The sequence below is a fragment of the Schistocerca americana genome, chromosome X (genome assembly GCF_021461395.2).
Source record: "Schistocerca americana isolate TAMUIC-IGC-003095 chromosome X, iqSchAmer2.1, whole genome shotgun sequence".
Lineage (NCBI taxonomy): Eukaryota > Metazoa > Arthropoda > Insecta > Orthoptera > Acrididae > Schistocerca > Schistocerca americana.
In genome coordinates this window covers 875756133-875780363 of record NC_060130.1, presented here as the reverse complement: position 1 = coordinate 875780363, position 24231 = coordinate 875756133, and the positions used below count along the sequence as shown (strand labels likewise).

At 37.5% G+C, this 24231-nt stretch overlaps 1 protein-coding gene across 1 annotated transcript in view; it reads right to left on the bottom strand.

The window, feature by feature from the left end:
- The window catches only part of LOC124555477, a 308379-nt gene that overhangs the window by 24527 nt on the left and 259621 nt on the right, over positions 1 to 24231 (bottom strand). Inside the window, exons 13-16 of the mRNA XM_047129401.1 lie at positions 19827 to 19959; positions 12318 to 12433; positions 12041 to 12147; positions 7992 to 8181 (exon numbers count right to left, since the gene is read on the bottom strand). Of these exons, the coding sequence (XP_046985357.1) occupies positions 7992 to 8181; positions 12041 to 12147; positions 12318 to 12433; positions 19827 to 19959 (546 nt within the window). The remainder of the gene's footprint in view (positions 1 to 7991; positions 8182 to 12040; positions 12148 to 12317; positions 12434 to 19826; positions 19960 to 24231) is intronic.

The following is a 24231-nucleotide window of genomic DNA, read 5'->3' as shown; positions in this document are numbered from 1 at the left end:
TAAATAAAAGCTATTGTACTTGTATTAATTTATGAATGCTACACTGGTGCAGTTGTTAATTGTGACACAGCTTAACAGTAGTAGAGGGCATGTCACAAAGTGGAACAGTCACTATTGTGACACGACACCCATGCTCCAGTCCGTATTGTGACACGACACTTAAGCTTCAGTCAATACTGTGACATGACACCTACACTTCAGTCAGTATTGCGATAAATGACATAAGCTTCAACTGCAGGTATCTGGCAAATTTGTGGACAGCTAATGAAGCAGTTGTAATTTAGTGGATACCATTTGAACCCCACCAACAAGATATTTCATGTAGCAAAATTACATGGTACAGTGTGTTTTCTACATAACATTCAGTGTTTTTTTTGTGGACTTAGTGATAAATGAAACTTTTCTCTGACCTCTGGGTTTGCTCCTGTTGGACGCTGATTGAATTTTTGGTTATTTGGTGGACATTTTGGTCTTATTGGTCAAAATAAATAAGGCATTGATTGAACATGTTTTAGCACAGTAAGCAATGTAAATGTTCATGCTATTAGTTTGCAGTGAACTTCATAAAGATAGTGGGAAATTCAGGATTGAATAACAAGTCAAGCAAGGAGATTATGTATCACATACTATTCTCAGCAGTTCTAGTGGAAGACTCCAGACCCTTCAGCTGGGAAAATGGAATACATGTTAATCTAAACTAGAACTGAAGAAAAGACAGACAATGGCTGCTAGTGAGTGTTGAAATAAATCAATGGGGTATGTTGAAATATGTGCTGGACCAGGACTCAAACCCATATTTACTGCTTCTCATGAGTGGTTGCTTGAACCGCTTTGGCCATCTGGACATGGTCCCTGACTAACACAAATTTCCAACTTATTCTTACACTGTTGATGTGATATAGTGTCCCCCACCCATTAAGCCTCTATAATCGCAGCATTCACAGATTTTTGTAAGAGTTCGAGCGTAGACCTTCATGGGTAGCTGCACTTTGATTACAACCACCCTGTACATCAGCTGTCATACTGTGAAGTGTAAAAGCACCATGTATATTGCTAACGATTAAAATTACAACACATGTCAAACTGGGATGAAGTGTATTACACACTTTGATATGCAAATTAAACTACTCAGTACAACCACACAAAGTAGGTAGGATAATGTTTCCTACATTCTGTATATAAGGAAAGATTGTGCAGCAAGTTTTTCACTCAGAAATCACATTTGAATGTTGGTTGTTCGTAAGTGTGTGTTTACACTGAATTAGAAACATGTTCTGCAACAACATTCACAACATTTTTCACAGCTAGTACTGGGCTACTGATGTTTGCAACAATTTGTCAAATACAAGAACAGTGTTCCACTGCTGTATCAGTACAGATCAAAGGAACATTGTTTCTGGCCTGTTGCCACTAAATGCCGCTATGCAGTGCTAGTGTTAGTTTATGCTCTGTCCTACTTCACAATCTGCAGAAATTGTTTGAGATATGGCTGGATTTGAAATTTGGAATAAATATGTAAGGCTTTAACAGGAATCTTCCAACATCAAAAACTGAAGATTAACAACAAGTCTGATGACTGTGTGTTGTGTGATGTCCTTAGGTTAGTTAGGTTTAAGTAGTTCTAAGTTCTAGGGGACTGATGACCATAGATGTTAAGTCCCATAGTGCTCAGAGCCATTTGAACAACAAGTCTTTGTTTCACCAGAATTGCTTTTCTGAAAGTTATGCCTTTATTTGGGCAAACTGGCCTCATAATATTCTACAGAATTTTGAAATCAGATGGCAACAACCTACTGAACTTATGAACACCAGAACTGTCTTCAAAATTCAGCTCCACAGCACGTCATTCCTGCCATGTCTTATATAGTACCAGTGACCACAAGGTCGTTGTGGCTAGGCTGAATACCGTTTCTTCCAAATCCACCAGGAACAAACGCAAAATAATTATATTTAAAAAAAGTGGATAAAGCGTCACTAGAAGCCTTCCTAAGAGAATCTCCATTCCTCCCAAACTGACTATGCAAATGTAGACGAGATGTGGCTCAAATTCAAAGATATAGTAGCAACAGCAATTGAGAGATTCATACCTCATAAATTGGTAAGAGATGGAACTGATCTCCCATGGTACACAGAACAGGTCCGAACGCTGTTGCAGAGGCAACAGAAAAAGTATGCGAAGTTCAGAAGAACGCGAAATCCCGAAGATTGGCTAAAATTCACAGACGCGCGAAATTTGGCACGGACTTCAATGCGAGATGCCTTTAATAGGTTCCACAACGAAACATTGTCTTGAAATTTGGTAGAAAATCCAAAGAAATTCTGGTTGTATGTAAAGTACACAAGCGGCAAGACGCAGTCAACACCTTCACTGCGCAGTGCCGATGGTACTCTTACAGACGACTCTGCCGCTAAAGCGGAGTTATTGAACACAGTTTTCCGAAATTCCTTCACCAGGGAAGACGAATGGAATATTCCAGAATTTGAAACACACACAGCTGCTAGCATGAGTTTCTTAGAAGTAGATACCTTAGGGGTTGCGAAGCAACTCAAATCGCTTGATACGGGCAAGTCTTCAGGTCCAGATTGTATACCGATCAGGTTCCTTTCAGATTACGCTGCTACAATAGCTCCCTACTTAGCAATCATATACAACCGCTTGCTCACTGATAGATCTGTACCTACAGATTGGAAAATTGCGCAGGTCGCACCAGTGTTTAAGAAGGGTAGTAGGAGCAATCCATCAATCTACAGACCTATATCATTGACGTTGGTTTGCAATAGGGTTTTGGAGCATATACTGTATTCAAACATTATGAATCACCGCCAAGGGAACGATCTATTGATATGTAATCAGCATGGTTTCAGAAAACATTGTTCTTGTGCAATGCAGCTAGCTCTTTATTCGCACGAAGTAATGGCTGCTATCGACAGGGGATCTCAAGTTGATTCCGTATTTCTAGATTTCTGGAAAGCTTTTGACACCGTTCCTCACAAGCGACTTCTAATCAAACTGCGGGCCTATGGGGTATCGTCTCAGTTGTGCGACTGGGTTAGTGATTTCCTGTCAGGAAGGTCGCAGTTCATAGTAATAGATGGCAAATCATCGAGTAAAACTGAAGTGATATCAGGTGTTCCCCAGGGAAGCGTCCTGGGACCTCTGCTGTTCCTGATCTATGTAAATGACCTGGGTGACAATCTGAGCAGTTCTCTTAGGTTGTTCGCAGATGATGCTGTAATTTACCGTCTAGTAAGGTCATCCAAAGACCAGTATCAGTTGCAAAGCAATTTAGAAAAGATTGCTGTATGGTGTGGCAGGTGGCAGTTGACACCAAATAATGAAAAGCTTGAGGTGATCCATATGAGTTCCAAAAGAAATCCATTGGAATTCGATTACTTGATAAATAGTACAATTCTCAAGGCTGTCAATTCAACTAAGTACCTGGGTGTTAAAATTACGAACAACTTCAGTTGGAAAGACCACATAGATAATATTGTGGGGAAGGTGAGCCAAAGGTTGCTTTTCATTAGCAGGACACTTAGAAGACGTAACAAGTCCACTAAAGAGACAGCTTACACTACACTCTTTCGTCCTCTGTTAGAATATTGCTGCGCGGTGTGGGATCCTTACCAGGTGGGATTGACGGAGGACATCGAAAGGGTGCAAAAAAGGGCAGCTCGTTTTGTATTATCACATAATAGGGGAGAGAGTGTGGCAGATATGATACGCGAGTTGGGATGGAAGTCATTAAAGCAAAGATGTTTTTCATCGTAGCGAGATCTATTTACGAAATTTCAGTCACCAACTTTCTCTTCCGAATGCAAAAATATTTTGTTGAGCCCAGCCTACATAGGTAGGAATGATCATCAAAATAAAATAAGAGAAATCAGAGCTCGAACAGAAAGGTTTAGGTGTTCATTTTTCCCGCGCGCTGTTCAGGAGTGTAATGGTAGAGAGATAGTATGATTGTGGTTCGATTAACCCTCTGCCAAGCACTTAAATGTGAGTTGCAGAGTAATGATGTAGATGTAGTAAGCCCCAATCCTCAAAAGACTCAAATTCCCATGTATAAAACAGCTTCAAACATCAGATTACGAATGCACTAATGTGTTAAATATATGATGTTAAGCATGTAAATGGGAAAAGTTTAAAAAAGGTTTGAAATTATGCTTAAAGTTTGTTGGAAGTCACCAAGTGCTCTCAATATGAAACACTAGATGAATATAATTTTGGTAATTTGAATTCCATTTTAAGCAAAATCAAGTTTCTCATGTATCTAAATGTCTATGACATCATATCTCTTCAAATATGTGTTCCACAATGATAAAATTCTGCAGCCACGCTCTGTGGTGTATGTGAATACTGTCTGCAAACTGTGTTGTGAATAGAGTCATTAGTATAGAAGAAATAAATTAAAATGTCATGTCTGATGCTGAGGCTTTACTGCATGAACAGTGAAAAAATGGTAAGCAATAAACTTTTTCTCCTTTCATCATTTTCTGGGATGTTTCAGCATGAAAAAATTTTTTAAAGGTTTGAAATTATGTGTAAAGTTTGTTGGAAGTCTTCAAGTGCTCTCATTCCACCAATGATGACTATGTTTTTTCGTTTGTCTGCTTACTTTGTCCAGCATTATTAATGCAGCACCACATATCATTAATTCTTCCTCTTCACTTGCCACAGCATAGCTCTTAATGCAAATACATATGTAGAAATGTTTGTCGCTAGTGTAGACGGGAATATAAACAACAAACATCATTGCCAATGTGTTGCTGACTTTGGAGGAACAATGTTGTGAACGGAAACATGTTTTTAATCTCAGTGTAAACACAGTTTAAGAAGAACAGGTTCTGCCTTATATAAGAAGGATAAGTCAGATACAAACAGTTGCAGGATTGTGCCTACCAAAACTGAGGCTTATCGTGCTGCGATATTGCTGCTCTACTACCTGGAATCCCATGACTGACCTGCAAATATGGAGTTGATTAATACAGGAGGGCCAAACTCAATTCATGCAGGATCTCAAAGGCTCCATACAATTAGTGCCTGGGAGAACAGACATATTGTCCACTTGACTGTGCAGGATTGTACAGCAACATCAATTACTTTGAGTCAGGTAATGAATGGGCTTATTTTTAGCAAGACACCTGTCCACACAGAAAGGGTAGTGACAGCTGGAGTACCACGGACTGTCAACATGACAACCATTGTTGTGGTTTCCCTTGATTTGGCAGCAGAGAGAGGTGAGACGACAGTGGTGTGCCTGTCTACAACACTGGACAAAGGAGTGGTACCATGCCAACTTTACAAACAAGTATCAGTTCTGCATGAAACAATATGGTTGATGTACCTGTGTTTGGAGGCTCCAAGGAGAATGAAAATTGCCAGACAGCATTCATTACCATCATACATGCCGAGCTTGTTGTGTGACAGTTATGGGTACATGACATGATCACCTATGGCTTGCATAGTTAGTAATTTGGACAGCAGCCATTACATTTCTGACATGTTAAAGCTAATGGCTGTGGCCTATCTTTGAGGACTCCATGACATCATTTTCTGACAAGGCCACATGTTGCACTTGCTGTCCTGACCTACCTCAATATAGAGGGTGTTTGACTGCTGCCCTGGCTGACATATTCTTCAGAACTCTAAGCCAATAAAAACATCTTGTCATGTGCTGCCAAGAGACTGGCACACCACCACTCACCAGCCACTATGACTGATAAACTCTGGCATAGAGTGGAAGAAAAATAGAATGACATACCCATATCTATCACCCAAGTTCAATTTAATTTGATTCCCAACTGGATGAGAGCCAGTATTGCTGTCAGGGGTGGCAGCTCTGTGTACTAAATTTTGCACACTGTATACCCCCAAATGATCTACAAATTTAATCATTTATTCTTCCTACTATATTATATATACACAATAAGCAAAACTTCATTTTTTGCTGTCCTTGTTGGTGTTACAGTTTTAATGGCCAGCTGTGTACTTTCAAGGGAACCTCCCCATCGCACCCCCCTTAGATTTAGTTATAAGTTGGCACAGTGGATAGGCCTTGAAAAACTGAACACAGATCAACCGAGAAAACAGGAACAAGTTGTATGGAACTATGAAAAAAATAAGCAAAATATACAAACTGAGTAGTCCATACGAAAGGTAGGCAACATCAAGGAGAGTGTGAGCTCAGGAGCGCCGTGGTCCTGTGGTTAGCATGAGCAGCTGCAGAACAAGGGGTCCTTGGTTCAAGTCTTCCCTCGACTGAAAAGTTTACGTTCTTTATTTTCACAAAGTTATGATCTGTCCGTTCGTTCATTGACGTCTCTGTTCACTGTAATAAGTTTAGTGTGTGTGTGTGTGTGTGTGTGTGTGTGTTTTGTGACCGCACCGCAAAACTGTGTGACTAGTAGATGAAAGGACATGCCTCTCCAAAGGGAACCGAAAACATTTGATTGCAAGGTCATAGGTCAACCGATTCCTCCGCAGGGAAACACGTCTGATATATTCTATACGACACTGGTGACGGCATGTGCATCACATGACAGGAATATGTTTCAATGTTTGTTTATGTGTAGCGTCCCCATACTACGGCGCAGTTACCTCGCATCGGACGGACAGACAGACAGATAATAATTGTCTGAAAATAAAAAAAATTAAACTTTTCACTCGAGGGAAGACTTGCACCAAGGACCTCTCGTTCCGCAGCTGCTCACGCTAACCACGGCGCTCCTGAGCTCACACTCTCCTTGATGTTGCCTCTCTTGCGTATGGACTACTCAGTTTGTATATTTTGCTTATTTTTTTCATAGTCCCACACAACTTCTTCCTGTTTTCTTGATTGATTTGTGTTCAGTTTTTCAAGGCCTGTCCACTGTGTCAACTTATAACTAAATCTGAGGGGGGTGCGATGGGGAGGTTCCCTTGTTAGCAGAGCTGTTGGATACACAACAAGTGAAAAATATAACTTTCTCAATATTGTAGAATTCCAAAAATACTTCTTTCATGAGTAGCTAAGGCAAACTAATAGGAAAACCCCCTACCCTCCATTGCACAAGGTACATTACTGCAGGTAATGAGAATGAAGTAACTATGGAATATACTACTCAAGAGTTAAATCTCAATGCACTAATAATGAATCAAATATATAAGATAAAATCCAGAAAGTAATCTTAGGAAATATGTGGCGATAAAATAATGGCAGGAATAGTAAGTACAATAAAAATAAAAGAAAGATGTTGAGAAAAGAGGAAAAAAATAACCAGCAGACAGAAGATGTTAGGGGAGAGTCATAAACTGATGAAGGAACTTGAGAAGAGGAAAAAGAGAAGGAACAATAAAATACTGTTCATCTGGTTGTTATTTACATTACTTTCTACTTTATGTCCTCTTCTCAGCTCTCCCCCCCCTCAGTTTGGTTCCTCTTCCCCTGTTTTCAACATTCCCTGTTCTTCTGTTACATTTGTTTGGCTCTCTGATTAATTCTTATTTTCCTGCTCCCTCAGTTTTTTTCTTTTTTTATCCCAACCCTTTGTTTACATTTTTTACAACAATCTGGCTCCTCCTCCTCCTCCCAAACACAGAACTGTGCCAGTAGTTGTTCTATTTACAATTTTCATTTTTGAGCAATGGATTATTTGCAAATTATTACCAGTGGAAGTCCAGATTTTAGAGTTCCAGTGTGGTTAAGTGTTACTTTCATATCCAGATTCCAACAGTACATAATCGAGGATTTGGAAGAACTTTTCACCCACTTTTTCTTCACTACTTTCACTTATTTCATGAATGACTTTCTCTGAATACAGAAACTATTTTTAAAGTTTTCAAAGCTCAGGATTTGATTACTGTTTTCTCTGCGTATTGGCCCTGATGCTATATTATTGCACCCAGCAGATCTATACCAAATATTATTGAACAAAAATCTGTAGTTTCAGTCCTCAGTATTTGCAGGACGACTTAAATTTTCACATCATTCCATGATTTATTATCTTACCTCTTCATTTCTAGCATCTATGCATGAGCTACTCTCCAATATTTCCATTGAAACCACACTCTGAAGATCACATCCAAATTTAAGAGAGCTGAAGTCCATGACTTGGCCACTTGCTGCTTTTCTGTTATCATCCAGTAGAAAATGGGTGCCATCGGGCCCAGCAGTACCATTTACATTTCGGATATTTGTCCTGGAACACATATTTAAGAATAAATAGATAAAGGAAACTTAATTTATTATTCAAACACTGCATCACAAAATGTAAAAATTCCTTAAACATTCATAAATCCCTCTAAGTATTCTAAAATTTTATCATTTACCATAGTTATGATGATGGAAACTCGAGGATGCAGACTACAGAAAACATATGAGAATAGGTGGCCATTCACTTGTAGCTGACTGCTGTGTGGCACATAGTCACATGTAATGGTATACAGAATGTCACTAGCCTCTCTCTCTCTCTCTCTCTCTCTCTCTCTCTCTCTCTCTCTCTCTCTCTCTCTCTCTCCCCCCCCCCCCCTCCCTCCTCCCCCCCTACTCCCTTGCAGCCCCCTAAATGCACTCACCCATGATGCACATATGCAACAATACAGGTCTGTTTACAACTAACCGTGCTATTTGTTAGGAAGCTAACAGAAATGTTCGTTTCTTGAATCTGAATTATCTTATAATTTACAGAAGATTTCAATTTTATTTTGAATTTATTGAATTGTCAGAGTTTTATTGAGAAGGTATCCCATTAGATGAATATAGCAATAAGTAGGATACATGTAATGCAGTGTGAAAACAGTGAAAATTTGATATCTGGATAAAAATAGAGCATTATTCTGCTATCTCATTGTGATACTCATAGTGTGACTTACATTTGCAAAGTGGCCAGCAATAAAGTAACATAAAAATTAGAACATTATGTAGGGATTCATTGGAGGAGGACCACACTGATAGTGGAAGAAACTGAACAATCTGGATTGAGATGATGGATATGTTAAAAATGGTGACCACAGGAATACAGCTCAGAAACAATGAATTTGAGGTTCATATTGTTGAGTTGTTCCAATGTCTTCATCAAGCCTTTTCCAACAATGTTTTGAAATTAGTTAATATGAAATTCAAAACATCAGTTATGATTGCAAACAGGGTGCAATCTATAGCTGTAGTGCTCTGGACTCTCTCTAAGTTAGGTTTACTGTGTACGGCCTACACCTGACCAGAAATTTGGAGGTATGACCAAGTGAGGTGATGCAGTTATTCTGAACAAGTAGTGTCCAAATCCTCTTATAGCCTTCCTGTTTTAGATTTGGTATGATTTCTGTGAGTCACCTTAGGTGAATGCAGGGATGGTGTCTTAAGCAAGGACTCCACCAATACCTCTATCCATTCTTGTTTAATCTGAAGTTGATCTCTAGTGACATAGGTGGTACATTGAACTCTAATCTTCCTTTCAGAGAATGTTGTAAGATATATTGTAGTTGACTGTCTGGCAACCATACTGGCCAAGTCTCTATGAGTTTACTAACCAGGAGAAGAGCTTCTTGTTTTTTTAGGCTGAAGTATCTGTGCCTGAGAGAAGCCAACTTTTATAATATAAACATTCTCAGACAATAGCAAGAGGCAACCACAAGCCTTGAGAAGCTTTTTTACTTAAAATATAAGGGAGAGTGCTTTACTCTAACATTATGCATGAAGATGGCATCCAGTGTGAAAGTTCATTATGTTTCTCTGTGTAAAAAAAGATAATTTTGCCATAAAAAAAAAAAAGGATATGCAGACTGTCAGAGTGAACATGAGGGGTGAAGTGATACTGGAGGAGGATCCCGATATCATAGGATGTGCAGCCTTGATGGCGTCATTCGAGACAGAGCACAAACCTTGATTGAGGAAGAATACGGAAGAAAATCTGTCATGTCCTTTCCGAAAGGAAGCATCCTGGTATCTGCCTTAAGTTATTTAGGGCAACTACAGAAATCCTAAATCAGGATTGCCAGATACAGATTTGAACTGAATTCTTCTTGAATGCAAGTCCAGTGTTTTAAATGACTGTGTCACTTCCCTTGACTGAAACTGAACTTTTGCAGAAACTTAATACTTGAAACTTTACTATCATTAATTAACCTATATATAACCTGTTTACTGTGCTTACTTTCATTTGATTACTCTGCCTTTTCATGTAGTGTATCTATAGTCTAAATGCTAGCTGTCATAGCAATATATTTTCCAAGTTTATCAAAGAACTATTATAGTTGACAATATAGTAGTATTCTAGTTGTCCAGTATCATACTGACTATTTATGTGTCACTAACAGACAAATCCTTGCTTTAAAATAGGCATGCAATACTACCTCAAAATTCATGAGAGACAGAGAGAAAGAACGATGACAAGTAATAGTACTATACTATAACACTGAATGAAGCTCACACAATACATTTCACTTGGGTTTAGATTACACAGGAGTTTAAAGATTTCCCCATCATAATATTTTTTTAGCTTGTGTATGTAAGTTGTGGAAAAAATTAAAAATTTGAAATTTGATGGATCATGTTTATGAAACTGTGCTACCCAGCTGTAACCATAATCAACTTTATGATGTTTCCCAGTTTTGCTGTATAATTTCTTACATGTAGAAGGAGAGGACCCTGGAAGCACAATAAAGAATTTTCTCTTTTTCATTCTTGGCATAACAATGTTCATAAGTATAAACATTTTTTGTGCTTCAAAATAATTTACATATTTTAAATACTCATGCAATAAATGCATATTTTTATGATCCGGGCAATAAAAGATGGAAAATGGAGAACTAGTAAGTAATCATGACCACGAAAATAATTACAAAAGAAAACAGCAGACACTGGATTATAAGTTATCTTGATCAAAGTTACAGGAAAACTTCTGCTGGGTGTAGGTTGGAAATGGAAAATTAAGGCTAGAAGGATTGCTAGAATGTTTGTGGTTTAACAGTTCTGATTTTAGTCATGTGACAATGACAATTTGTATTACACACTCTCCCAGATCTACCTTTAGTCATACTTAAAATATTATAAAAATGATAGATTGCTACTAATCATATAGAGGAGACATTGAGTCACAGATAGGCACAACAAAAACACTGCTATTGTGGAAAAAATTAAAAATTTGAAATTTGATGGATCATGTTTATGAAACTGTGCTACCCAGCTGTAACCATAATCAACTTTATGATGTTTCCCAGTTTTGCTGTATAATTTCTTACATGTAGAAGGAGAGGACCCTGGAAGCACAATAAAGAATTTTCTCTTTTTCATTCTTGGCATAACAATGTTCATAAGTATAAACATTTTTTGTGCTTCAAAATAATTTACATATTTTAAATACTCATGCAATAAATGCATATTTTTATGATCCGGGCAATAAAAGATGGAAAATGGAGAACTAGTAAGTAATCATGACCACGAAAATAATTACAAAAGAAAACAGCAGACACTGGATTATAAGTTATCTTGATCAAAGTTACAGGAAAACTTCTGCTGGGTGTAGGTTGGAAATGGAAAATTAAGGCTAGAAGGATTGCTAGAATGTTTGTGGTTTAACAGTTCTGATTTTAGTCATGTGACAATGACAATTTGTATTACACACTCTCCCAGATCTACCTTTAGTCATACTTAAAATATTATAAAAATGATAGATTGCTACTAATCATATAGAGGAGACATTGAGTCACAGATAGGCACAACAAAAACACTGCTATACAAGTGAGATTTCGGCCAAAAGATCTTCTTGTAACATAGAAAACACACACACACACACACACACACACTATCTCTGGCCACTGAGAACAGACTTTAGTCATATTTGTTGCACATACTCAGATACTGATAATGCTGTGTTGCAGACAAAACTGTTGAAAATTTTGATCATTAACTGTGCTGTAGTAATGTAATATTTCATTTTAAATCAATTCTGATCTCTTTACCTCTTGGCTCTAAGTTTCCAACTTTTAATTAATTCTGAGATAGGAAGAAATAACAAATTATGAAATTGCATAGTGATTATCTATAAAATTACAAATACTTACATTTTGTTCATATTATTATCGACCCCATACTCTGTCTTATTTGGATTTATAGAGTCTGTCAGTGGTGGTTTGATTCTGGATGACAGCAGGTGTCCATTGGTTTTTATCTGCCCATGAAGAAAAAAGGCACTTAATGCTAATACATCACATACAAGCAAAGCAAACAATTATAAAGGCAATGAAAAATCTGCTACATGAAAATAGGACACTTTAGTCTGACTACAACAAAAACAGTGGGGAAAATCAAGCAAAATTGATTCAGTCATACAAAACTCACATGGAGTGACTGGTATGGAGGTGGCACAGAAAATGTGGCAGTATGGTTAATTGTTTCTTTGGTACCATAGCTCCATGTTGCAGGAACAACAAAGTGCTGTGAATGGTATGATGGAGCTGCAAAAAGAAAAAGAATAAATAAACAGTTATTATTCCATGCTTTTAGGTGAATATGTGATGGATCTCATGCCAACATTAATCAGCATCAACTAACACGTGTGCACACACACAATCGTTCTAGTGATTTCCTTAGCTACTAGACATAATGTTTCACAGACCTGATGACCTCACACACACCAGCTTTCATCTTCTTTCTTAAATGCAGTTCCCCTCTATTTTCCTTTTCTGTTTCTTTTATAGAAGAATGCTGCTGCTAGAAAATCGTTTACTGTATTCTGTGCTGATCTAAATCTACACGTATACTCTGCAATTCACACTTAAGTGCCTGACAAAGGGTTCACCAAACCATTTCACTCCTGAACTGCTCATGGGGAAAACAAACACTTAAATCTTTCTTTGAAAACTCTGATCTCTCTTATTTTATTACAGTGACCATTTCTCCCTTCGTTGGCCAGCATCAGCGAAATATTTTTTCATTCAGAGGAGAAAATTGGTGATTGAAATTTCATGAAAACATCTTGCCATGACAAAAAACACCTTAGTTTAATGATTGCCACCACAACTGGCATATTATATCCTTTATTTCATGATAATACAAAATGAGCTGCCCTTCTTTCAGCTTCTTTGATTACCTCTGTCAATCCTTTCTGGTCTTGATTCCAAATCACACAACAATAATTCAGAAGAATGAGACATAGTAAGTTGGAAACTTCTCCATTAATATGTTTTCTGCTTCTAAGAATAACTGAATTTTTTTTCGCTCTTTCAGTCTGTAACTAATGCAACTGCTTACATCATATGTCATATATACAGACATAAGTCAAACTATTATTTATGCAGAATCCCATTCAAATTTATATTTCATTTGTTTGTACTTATTTTCCTGATTACAATTACGTAATTGGTTTTACTAGAAGCCTGAGTAATTAACAGTTATGGGGAATTAGTTACAGCACTGCATGTAATCAGAAAGTATTTTGAGCACACGAGGTATTGCTACTACTCATCCAAGAGCAGATGTTCCCAACTTTCCAAGAACATATTTTAAATCATCTGAACCTAATTAACTTGTGAAATAATTGACATTAAAATTCTGGACCTTCATAATTTCAGTAATATATTTTGCTTTAATGCCTACAACATTCTGAACTTTGACAATTTATTTTTATTGCTATATTTTTTATGAACCAACACCACCTCTCCCTAATTCAGTCACTATCTGAGATTTCAGATAATTTAGAATTTTAAATTATTTATTTCAAGATGGATGCCATACTTGTAAATACTGGATTTCAGACAATGGATACATAATAAGGTTCCATATGCTTTTATGATTTACTGCCCTTCGGCATTTTTCACAAAAAAGATAACAGTAAAATCTTCAATTCTATGCAATATGGCAAAGTCTAACCTAGCTGCTTTTCAAAACATTAAGTAGTTTCAGAAATCTCATCATGTTCTTATGTCTGCTTTTAAATAGCATCATCATGTTGGTTTGAGTGAGTGTGTGCACCCCAAGAACATCTATATCACACCTCTATGTCGGATTGAGTAAGAGTCTGTGGCTGGGAAGCAAATGCTAACCATCTATGCAGCTTGAAGTCAGAGATCAGCAAGCATTTGGGTAATACATCAGTTTCGTATTAAAGAGTCTGCACCTATCTAGCATGATGCCAACATCTCAGTTTCTGTATGAGAAAGCCAGTGCCTGGTCAGCACATGGGTAACATAACAATGTTGATTAGAGTGAAAGATCCAGGCTAATTATCCAGTACCTAACATCTTGTGTGAAAATTTGTGCACTGACATCATGTATGTAACATTCCTGTATGTTACCTGTAGTCTCAAAGCATTAATGTTTGATCACTAATATTTACTGGACAGTATGATTAATTCTGGTGATCATACTACAAGTTATTTTGTGTTAACTATTACTTTCATATTTCTGTCACTGTACATTATGCCACTGAGAAGTTCAACAAATACTGTGATTCTTAGTGATGGTTGGATTAGTTCTCTTCTGGACATGGTTATGAAGGAAAATATGCTCATTTTACCACGTAAACTGTGATCCATCAACTGGAACTGGCCATCTATAACGTTGTGTGCGAATGGAGTGGGAGGAGCCACTTTGAAATTTAATCATTGTCTGGTCTACATCATTTTTGCACTATCCTTCGTAGTATCAGTTTCCAAATTATCATTTCAGTACATCAAGATCTGAAACTTCAAGATACGAAACGCAACATCAACAACAGGAAAGGGGAGCATCAAATGTGATGCCCTGGTCTGAGGAGTTGTTCCACTCTGTCACAACTGACAAGGACTCATGCATATGAGAAACTCTTATACCTATCTCACTCATAATAGATGTACGAGGCACACTACGTTGCATATGGTGCCTCCGTGTGAAGACATCTACTTGTTTAGGTATGATGAAATGAGCTCATACACATAAGAAACAGTGGCATACAAATTTGGAATGAATGGATAATTAGAAGTGAGGAACAGTGTCAGTGAACTTACAAAATGTGTGGAAAAGTAACAGGCAGTGCATAATGTATGAGAAAAGAACATCGATGGTAAACTGCAATTTGTGACAAACATAGACATCAAGCAGAAGTCAACATCAATGAGTGATAAGGTGTAGCAAGTTGGGAAAGTTCTCCATCTGTTATGTTTTCTGCTCCCAAGGATAACTACATTTATTTTGCTGTTACATTCTATACCTAATGCAGCTACACATGCAATATGCACAGGCATATATCAAATTGTTATTTATGCAGAATTCCATTTAAATTTATAAGTTAGTTGTTTATATTTATCTTCCTGATTACAATGATGCAGTTTATTTTACTACAGGCCTGAGTAATTAAAAGTTATGAGTAATTTAAGTAACAACACAGTCCTGTAATTAGAAGGTATTTTGAGCCAATGGGCAATACAGTAAGTACTGCTACAGCCCATTCAAAAGCAGACATTTCCAACTTTCGAAGAACATATTTTAAATTATCTGAAACTAATTAACTTGTGAAATACTTGACATTAAATGTCTATACACTCACTATTCCAATTACCTCTTTTGCTTTAGTGCCTATGGGGTTCTGAACTTTGAAAACATATGTTTATTGCTATATTTTCTATGAATCAGACAACACCTCTCTAATTCAGTCATTATCTGAGATTTCAAATAATTTAGGATTATAAAATATTTATTTCAAAATGGATACCATACTTGTATATACTGGATTTCAGACTATGGATACATAATAAGGTTCCATATACTTTTACAATTTACTAACCTTCAACATTTTTCAAAAACCAGATAACAGTAAAATATTCAAGTCTATGTGATACTGTAAAATGTAAAATTTCAAAACATTACATACTCTCAGAAATCACATAATGTTCTTATGCCTGTTTTAAAATAGTCACCCATCCCCAAAAATCACATCTGCAATAGGTAAGCATTTGGATAGCATCATCATATCGGTTTGAATGAGAGTTTGTGTGTTGGTGTACGCTAATGTCAGCACACCATGGGGCATAGAGGTTATGAGAGTATCAATAGAGGCCAACAACAAGACTCGCTGGAAACGTGCCACCAACGCCCTCTCAGCTGCCAGTATTTAGGATCGCCGCTGTGGACCGGAAGGCCAGTTTAGCAAGTTACTTTAGTCAGTTAGTTTGAGCCTGTAATGCCAGTTAGTTCAAGTCTGTAGGCCATGAGAGTTCCAGTGTGTCACCGAGATGAAGCCGCAGATTTAGCTCTAGCACAGACACAGGCAGCACATAGCAACCTTATAGTGAACACAGCAGACTTCTACTTCAACAGCAGTGAGGCTACATGGACTATACAGAAGAGAGCTTGCACCACAGCACATTGAAACTTAAGTTAAGTAGCTCTTTGTTTATGAATAAAGAACCCAGTTATTAATTGCATGCGGTTTGTGTTATAGAACGAGGATACTGGCCACCAACCAACATCCTCTCCTTGCTTTCCATGGTACAGCTCTACAGAGACAATGAGATGACATATAAGTGGTTATTGACAATGCAACATTCTGCACCCCGGAATCATGTATGTCACACCTCTATGTCAGATTGTGTTATGAGTCTGTGGTTGGGAAGTAAACACTAAAAATCTATGCAGCTTGAAGTTGGTGACTTCCAAACACTTGAGTGATACACCAGTATCATTATGAAAGAATCTGTGCCTAACTAGCATTATGCCAAAATGTCAGTTTCAGTATGATAACATTGGTGACTGGCCAGTAGATGTATAACATGAATGTGTCACTTAGGGTCAAAGTCCAAGGCTAATTACCCAACACCTGACATCTCATGTGAAAATCTGTGTTTTGACACAATGTGTGTATCATCCATGTATTATACATCCTGTGTCCAAAATTGAAGCGACAAACCACTGTTTCCCCATCCTGTGTCTAACGCAGGATATAATCATACAAACTGTCAATAGATGTCCATATGGTCACGTTCTGCATGGAATATAGCATTATGGTTCATGAACAACCACACTAATGTTGACATAAGGCACCTATCAAATGTGTTAGTATTTTCTGGGTAGTCCAAATCCAACCGCTGTGTATACAGTCATAGATGGTGCCGTATGACACAGTGAAGACACATACCAGACTCTACGTGGTGAGTGGACACAGGAGGAATGGAAGCAGAATAGTTATAAACTGAGCTGGCCCAAAGGCTTAACGTGAATCATTTTGTTATTTTAGTGATGTGGCAACAGTTTATAGAGACCAGAATGATATCCTGAAGATCAGAGCAGCGCTGACCACATGTGACATCAAAAAGAGAGGACTGTTATTTGACTGTAAGGGAACAATGGTACCACCTTAGACCACACAGTACCTGGCATCTGACCTCGCAGCAACAATTGGACTAATTGTATTGAGGCAAACGGAGTAAAGAAGGCTTCTGCATAGTGACCTTTATTGCCGGAGACCTGCCGTGTGTATACCTCTGATGTGACTTCAGAGAATGGAACGTCTACAGTGGAGTCATCAACTTGCAACACAGATGGTTGAACAGTGGGCCAATGTCCTTTCCACAGATGAGTCCCAATTTGATCTGGAGAGTGATTCTCGACAGATTTGCATCTGGAGGGAATGTAGAACACGAGTTTAGAACCCAAACATTGTGGAAAGAAACTGATATAGAGTCTCTAATGATGTGAGCAGGTACTATGTTGAACATTCAAACGCCTCTTCATGAACTTACATGGATGAATCAGCAAGGTTTAACTGCTGTCAAGTATTGTCATGAGATCTCGTGACCTCCTGTGGGGTTGCTGCAAGTTTCTGTGGGCTCAGACTTTGTACTGATGGCTGATAATGCTTGACCTCAAAGAGCATTGGTGATTGATATTTTCTCGGAAACAGAAGAATTTGCACACAGGTTGCATCCCGTTAGCATCCACCAACCACTCTCCGAGACTTGCGAGCAGCTCTGCATGAAGAGTGGGCATTGTTGCTTCAACATGGGATTGATGACATCATTTACAGCATGCCCCATCATTGTTAGACCTATACTGATGCCACAGGTGGTCACACCCCATACTGAGCACATTAACCAGTTGTTGGAATGGGTGTGTAAATCTGTTAAGTTGGAAAAAATGAAGAACATATTTGTCTACCATTATGCATGTTGCAGTTGTTTACGGTCTGTATCCCTTACATTGTTTCTACTTTACTATCACATGTTCATACTGTTTTGTGGCAAAATACACATAACTTCTCAAAATTTCTGTTTGTTGCTTTTATTTTGGACACTGGTGTATTTGTAATCTCAGAATGTTGATGTTTGATCACTAATATTTACTGGACATTATGAATTCTAGTGATTGTACTACATGTTATTTTGTGTGCACTCTTACTTTCATGTTTTACATTATGCCACTGTGAAGTTCAACAAATACTGTGAATGGGTAATGGTTTTATCTATAAACTGGAACTGATCATCAATAATGTCATAGTGGGGATAAAGTGGGAGGAGCCACTTAAAGATGCATAAAACCGCATACAACATCAGCAACAGTTAAGGGGGACGTCACAAGAAGATGGACAAGCATAGTGTAGGCAGTCCCTTCGGTAGATCCATTATATCATCTAAGCTAATAAAATTCAGTCTTTGGTTCACCTGCTCTGCAACATTTCCTATCTGCAGTTCCTATTTTATGTGTTCATAATTGTAATCCTTAGGTATTCAGTTACAGCAACAACTTTTAGATTAGTGTGATTTAAGGTGGTACTCAAATGTTACACATTCCTTTTAGTACTCACGTGAATGACCTAACACTTTTCATTGTTGAGAGTCAACAGCCATTTTTTGCACCATAAAAATATCTTGTCTAAATCATTTTGGAATTCATTTTGACCTTTTGGTGAGGTGACTAGACAGTAAATGAAATCATCATCTGCATCCATTCTAAGAGGGCTGCTCAGATTGTCTCATAATTGATGTAAGCTATAATGATAAGGCAATGTTTTTATGGGTATTACGCAGAGGCAAAAATAAAATCAGTTGTTGCATCCACTGTTGTTCGCAGCAAATCAGAGTATATGGGTAAGTGCATGTGTGTCACGTGAACAGGTTAAAATAAGTGTTTTGATAGTTACAATGTAACAAGTGGACTTCTTGTCTAATAATATGTAAGCATTACTGTGCTAGAATAATGATACCATCAGTTGTGATTCTTGTATAGAGGTTTTTGAAGCAGTGTAAGCTGCTTAATCAACACATCCCTCCCCATGCAATCCACTTACAAAGCGATATACAGTGGATTATTGCTAAGAGCTTAAATCTATTACAGATGATGGCAGTCGCATAAATGATGATAATTCATAACAATACTTTTCTTAAGGCATGACATGAAGTTGTGTGGGAGGCATGCAACCATTATGCAAACTTGAATCTTTATCCACTGCTGGACAGATCACTAAACAATTTGCTGTTCAGAAGTGATTTACTGATGTGTTTCAGGCAGTTCTCATAATCCAAAATATCAAAAATAAGGGCAAAGTCTTCATACAGAGTATGGAGTCATGTGCATCGCCCATCAGTTTGGAACTTAAATTTAACAAGCCTGAAGAGTAACACTAACATGTACAAAAATTGTGGAATTCAGTCAAGTTCCGATACTGATGGGTGATGTACATGACTTTATACTCTGTATGAAGACTTTGCTATTATTTTTGATATTTCTGATGATTTGTCAGTATAGCAATTCTTAACAGCACAGTGAATAATTATTTAGTGACCTATCAGCCATGGATAACGATTCAAGAGTATTTTTTGTAAACATAAATTATGTTTCTGATAAAGAAGTAAATAAAATGCTGCCTGTAAAACTAACCTGCATCATCAACCCATGTAGGTATAATGTCTCTCTCTAAAGGTAACTCCAAACCAGTCAACAATCTGTAATAACCTTGCAACACAAGCACAAGTTCTGCTGCATCTTGTTCGTCTAAACTTAACACCAGTTCCTGTAGACAGAGAGACCAGTTTATAGCATAAAAAAGAAGTTTTAACAAGTCTGAAGATGCAACACTAATATATACAAGAATTGTGCAATTCACAACATATACCAGAATGGGGATTTGTGTCATGCCATATATTCTAAGAAAGGAAAATAAGTGTTCAGTTTCCTTTTAATATAAAGCTCAGAGAGCAAGCTTGATTTTCAGAAGGACAGAACAGAAAAATCAGCCAAGTCTTTTTAAAATGTACCATCTAGTGCGTACATTAACCAGTTTACGTGATATATGGAAAACCTAAATCTGGATGATCAGATGCAAATCTGAACTCTCACTATTCACGGGTTAACTACTGTATAACCTCACTTGGTACATATAATCAACAATTCTTGCAATAATAATAATGAAAACATTCCCATGATGGCTGAGCAAAATACTAATTTAAATTAGGGGTGTGTGACGAAGCAAGCTGGGAGCTCTTTACGTCCTCTCTTGTTTCGCCATCTGCCTCCTTAAATTCATTTCATTTTATTTTTATTTTTATTACCATTAACATGCATGAGTATAATCTGCATTTCCATAAAAGTGAAAGGTTGGCCCTCAGTCTTAAGGAATATAGCACCACATGTAATTTTGTGCTTTGTTATGTGTATGTAATTAATTTCCTAATTTATTTTGATCTTTCCTAGTTAATACCTTTGTTATAGGGTGAAATCAGTAATTGTTTGTGACTTAGATTCTATTGTTGACTTATAAACAAATATAAATTCTGTAATAATTATAAACATTTGGAAGAAGAACTACTAGGATTCTTAAAGTATTTATTTGTTCTATTCAAAAACATATTAGCAAAGCCAGCCCTTAATTAATTCCAAAATAATTATCAGGTTTGTCAAAAGTATTTTTTTTATAACTATATCTGTTAATTTCATTCTTTAAACAAATAATTTGGCTTAAGCTTTGTGGTAGAAGAAAATGTTGAAAAGAAAGAATTTTTTGATATATTCAGTTAATTGAATGAGTTATGTTTTAATTGTAATTTCAGTAACTTAAGCACTGAACAATGTATAGTTTGAGTGCCTATAGTTGTGAGGATATATAAAGGACCAATTTTTGGTCCTGAGTCAGTCATTCCACGGCTGATTTTCAGATGGGAAGTATGTATTGATTAGAGTAACAACAATGCATCAAATTGGCTGTGTGTTAGAACAATATCTGTTTAATTTATTTTAAAAATGGTGTCACATGTACCTTATTATTATTCTGCAAGAACTGTGAACTGTGTGGTTAGGTTTTTACTGCTCATAAATGTTCAACAGCAAACTATTGTAGCAGTATGCTGATGTTTGCCTGCAACCTATTAATGAGGCTTATCCACATTTACCAATAGTGAACTGGCCCTATACAGTGTAGTATTGCGAGCCTGTGAACAGCGAAGGTAAAGAACTGTGAAATGCAACTGTGCAACTGTCGGTTACATCATTTTAAGTAGTCAGTGTTGAACTTCCACACCCATTTTTCAGCCACTATAACAACGCAGTACATCGACACTGAGGACTATCAACAAAGAAATAAAGAAGGCAAATGTCACAGGTGATCTACAAAACCATGCAATGTCATATGTATGATTGGGTTTTAGGTGTCATAGGTTTTAGAAAAGCTAAAAGGAAAGGGACAAAAATACCCATGGTCAGACCAGATCACAAATTATGTAGATCACAAACGTAACAATATTATGAAAGGGATAGCTGCTCCTCACCATACAGCGGAGGCGTTGAGTGGCAGATAGGCACAACAAAAAAAACTGTCAGAAAGTGAGCTTTTGGCCAACAAGTCTTTTGGCAGAAACAGACACGATACACACACACACACACACACACACACACACACACACACACACACACACACACACACACACCTCTCACACATGTGACTAATCTCTCAGGGTAAGATATTTACACAAAACAGAACAAAGCTCTGTGTGTGGTCAATGAATAATCAAACAAATAAATGAAATATTTAAAAAAATTGATCATAGTACTATAATTTTATATGGACTACCATGCATTTAATGAAAACGTGAATCTAAAAACCAAAGAGTAGCAGTGTGAAGATTTTATTTTCCCAGAAAATGCTGAAAAGACAGTCTACATTGGTGGAAAAACCAGGTAGCCCTACTTCATCAAAGGTAGGGCCATATGTGAAAGCAACCACATAATATGCCAACTTCCCTGCAACCATTGCACAGCATTTTATGTGGATCTACTTCTACATGACTACTGTGCATTTCACAATTAAGTGCCTGGCACAGCGTTCATTGAACCACCCTCAAGCTATTTCTCTGCCGTCCCACTCTCTAACAGTGCATGGAAAAAATGAACATCTAAATATTTCTGTGCAAGCTCTGATTTCTCTTGTTTTATTGTGATCATCATTTCTTCCTATGTAGGTGGGCACTAACAAATTCTTTTTTTTTTTTTTTAAATTCACTTTTATAATATGTACATCAAAAACTGAATGCTCATGAAATGTTTTGTGTAATATCCAGTGTCAAATGAAATAGAGCAGCCTCAACTCAGTCTGGTGCAATATTAGTTTGAGTTATATTTATTGACTGTGACAGCAAAAACAAATATTTGCAGCTGTGTCTGAATACAGGTGTTTTTGATCAAATTACGAAGCAAAATCATGTAGCAGTTGCTTTAACCCATCACTACTGGAAAGACTGATTTCTTTAACTATAAATATTGGATTGAATATCATGCCAGATTAATCTGATGGGCAGTTATAGATTAGGAACACAAAACAACTTTTTGAGTGTAACAAGAATGAAAACTGGTTTTCTCAACACTGTGCGTCACATGCAATGCCCCATGAACAGTTTTTGTCTGGATTGACTATTTATCCAATGCAAAAACAAATTTGAAAATATAATAAACACCATACAAAAGATACCTGGGAAAGACTCCTCTTCTGTTCCCACTCTGTGGGTTGAGAAGGTGAAGAAGCATCTGCCTAACATATAATAAGGCAACTGGGATAAATCCCTGTGCTTTTGGACACTGACAACTGTTCACAGAAATCACTATTCATGTTGGTATTGGGCTTTAAAGATGTTTCATCCCAGATCCTATGGAATTCACTATCTTGGATAAACAGATCATTTGCAATGTGGATAGGACTCTTTTACAGCATTGCCCCAGTAAGATGCAGCCTGAGTAAACAAATTATTCCACCACAGTCCCACTGAATACCCCCGGAATTTTAATGTACCATGATGAAAAACCTACTAGATTGTGAGAGTTATATGTATCATTGGTGTTATACATCTGCATCTACACCTACATACATACTGTGCAAGCTGCCATATAGTGTGTGGTGGAGGGTATTCCTCATAATATTCCTCAACTATGCATACTGACTAGCTGATATATACGATGTGACATTAACAAGAAGGTGGGTCAGAACAAAGTCTATCGAAACCCAAATCATTTGATCAGATGGAGCACAGTGGATGTCTTGGATGGAGAATGGATGATACATGAGCTCGTGCGTCTCTAATATCCAGCAGGATTTTCATTGCTGAACAACCGGCACAACTCAAGCATGTAAAAGCCTTTAGCTGCTTCTCTCATTTCACCCCTTGCTTTTCAGGCCAGACTCTCTATGGCAACTATAATTAATTCTGAACTCTCTATACAATTTCTATGTATAATAACTCTCACACTGAATAAATTGAGTCCTTCCTGTGAGACACTATGAGTATCATGCACTCAAATACGAGGGTAATCCCAAAAGTAAGGTCTTTTATTTTTTTTTATAAGTACAGAACTCTGTTTGCGTGGCAGTTGGTCACACTGTTATGGAGAGTGCTTCACATGCTGTGTGTAAACATGCACACTCCGCGCTGAAGCACTCACTCTAGGATTGGCAGCCGCTGAGAGTGGAGCTCCCATTGGATGTTACCGCCAAGTGAGAATTGCACACAGTTATTCAGTTTTTGAATGCAAAAGGCACTGTGCCGATTGAAATCCATCACCAATTGACGGAAGTGTATGGCGAGTCGTGCATGGATGTCAAAAATATTTGCAAGTGGTGTAGAGAGTTTGTAGCTGGTCGGACTGAAATTCACAATGAACAAAGGAGCGGGAGACCATCAATTACTGAGGGGACAGTGTTGAAGGTTGAGCAAAGCATGCGTGAAGATCAGTGGATCACCCTGGATGATCTCTGCACATTCGTTCCTGAGGTTTCCCGAAGCACCGCTCACAGAATTTTAAC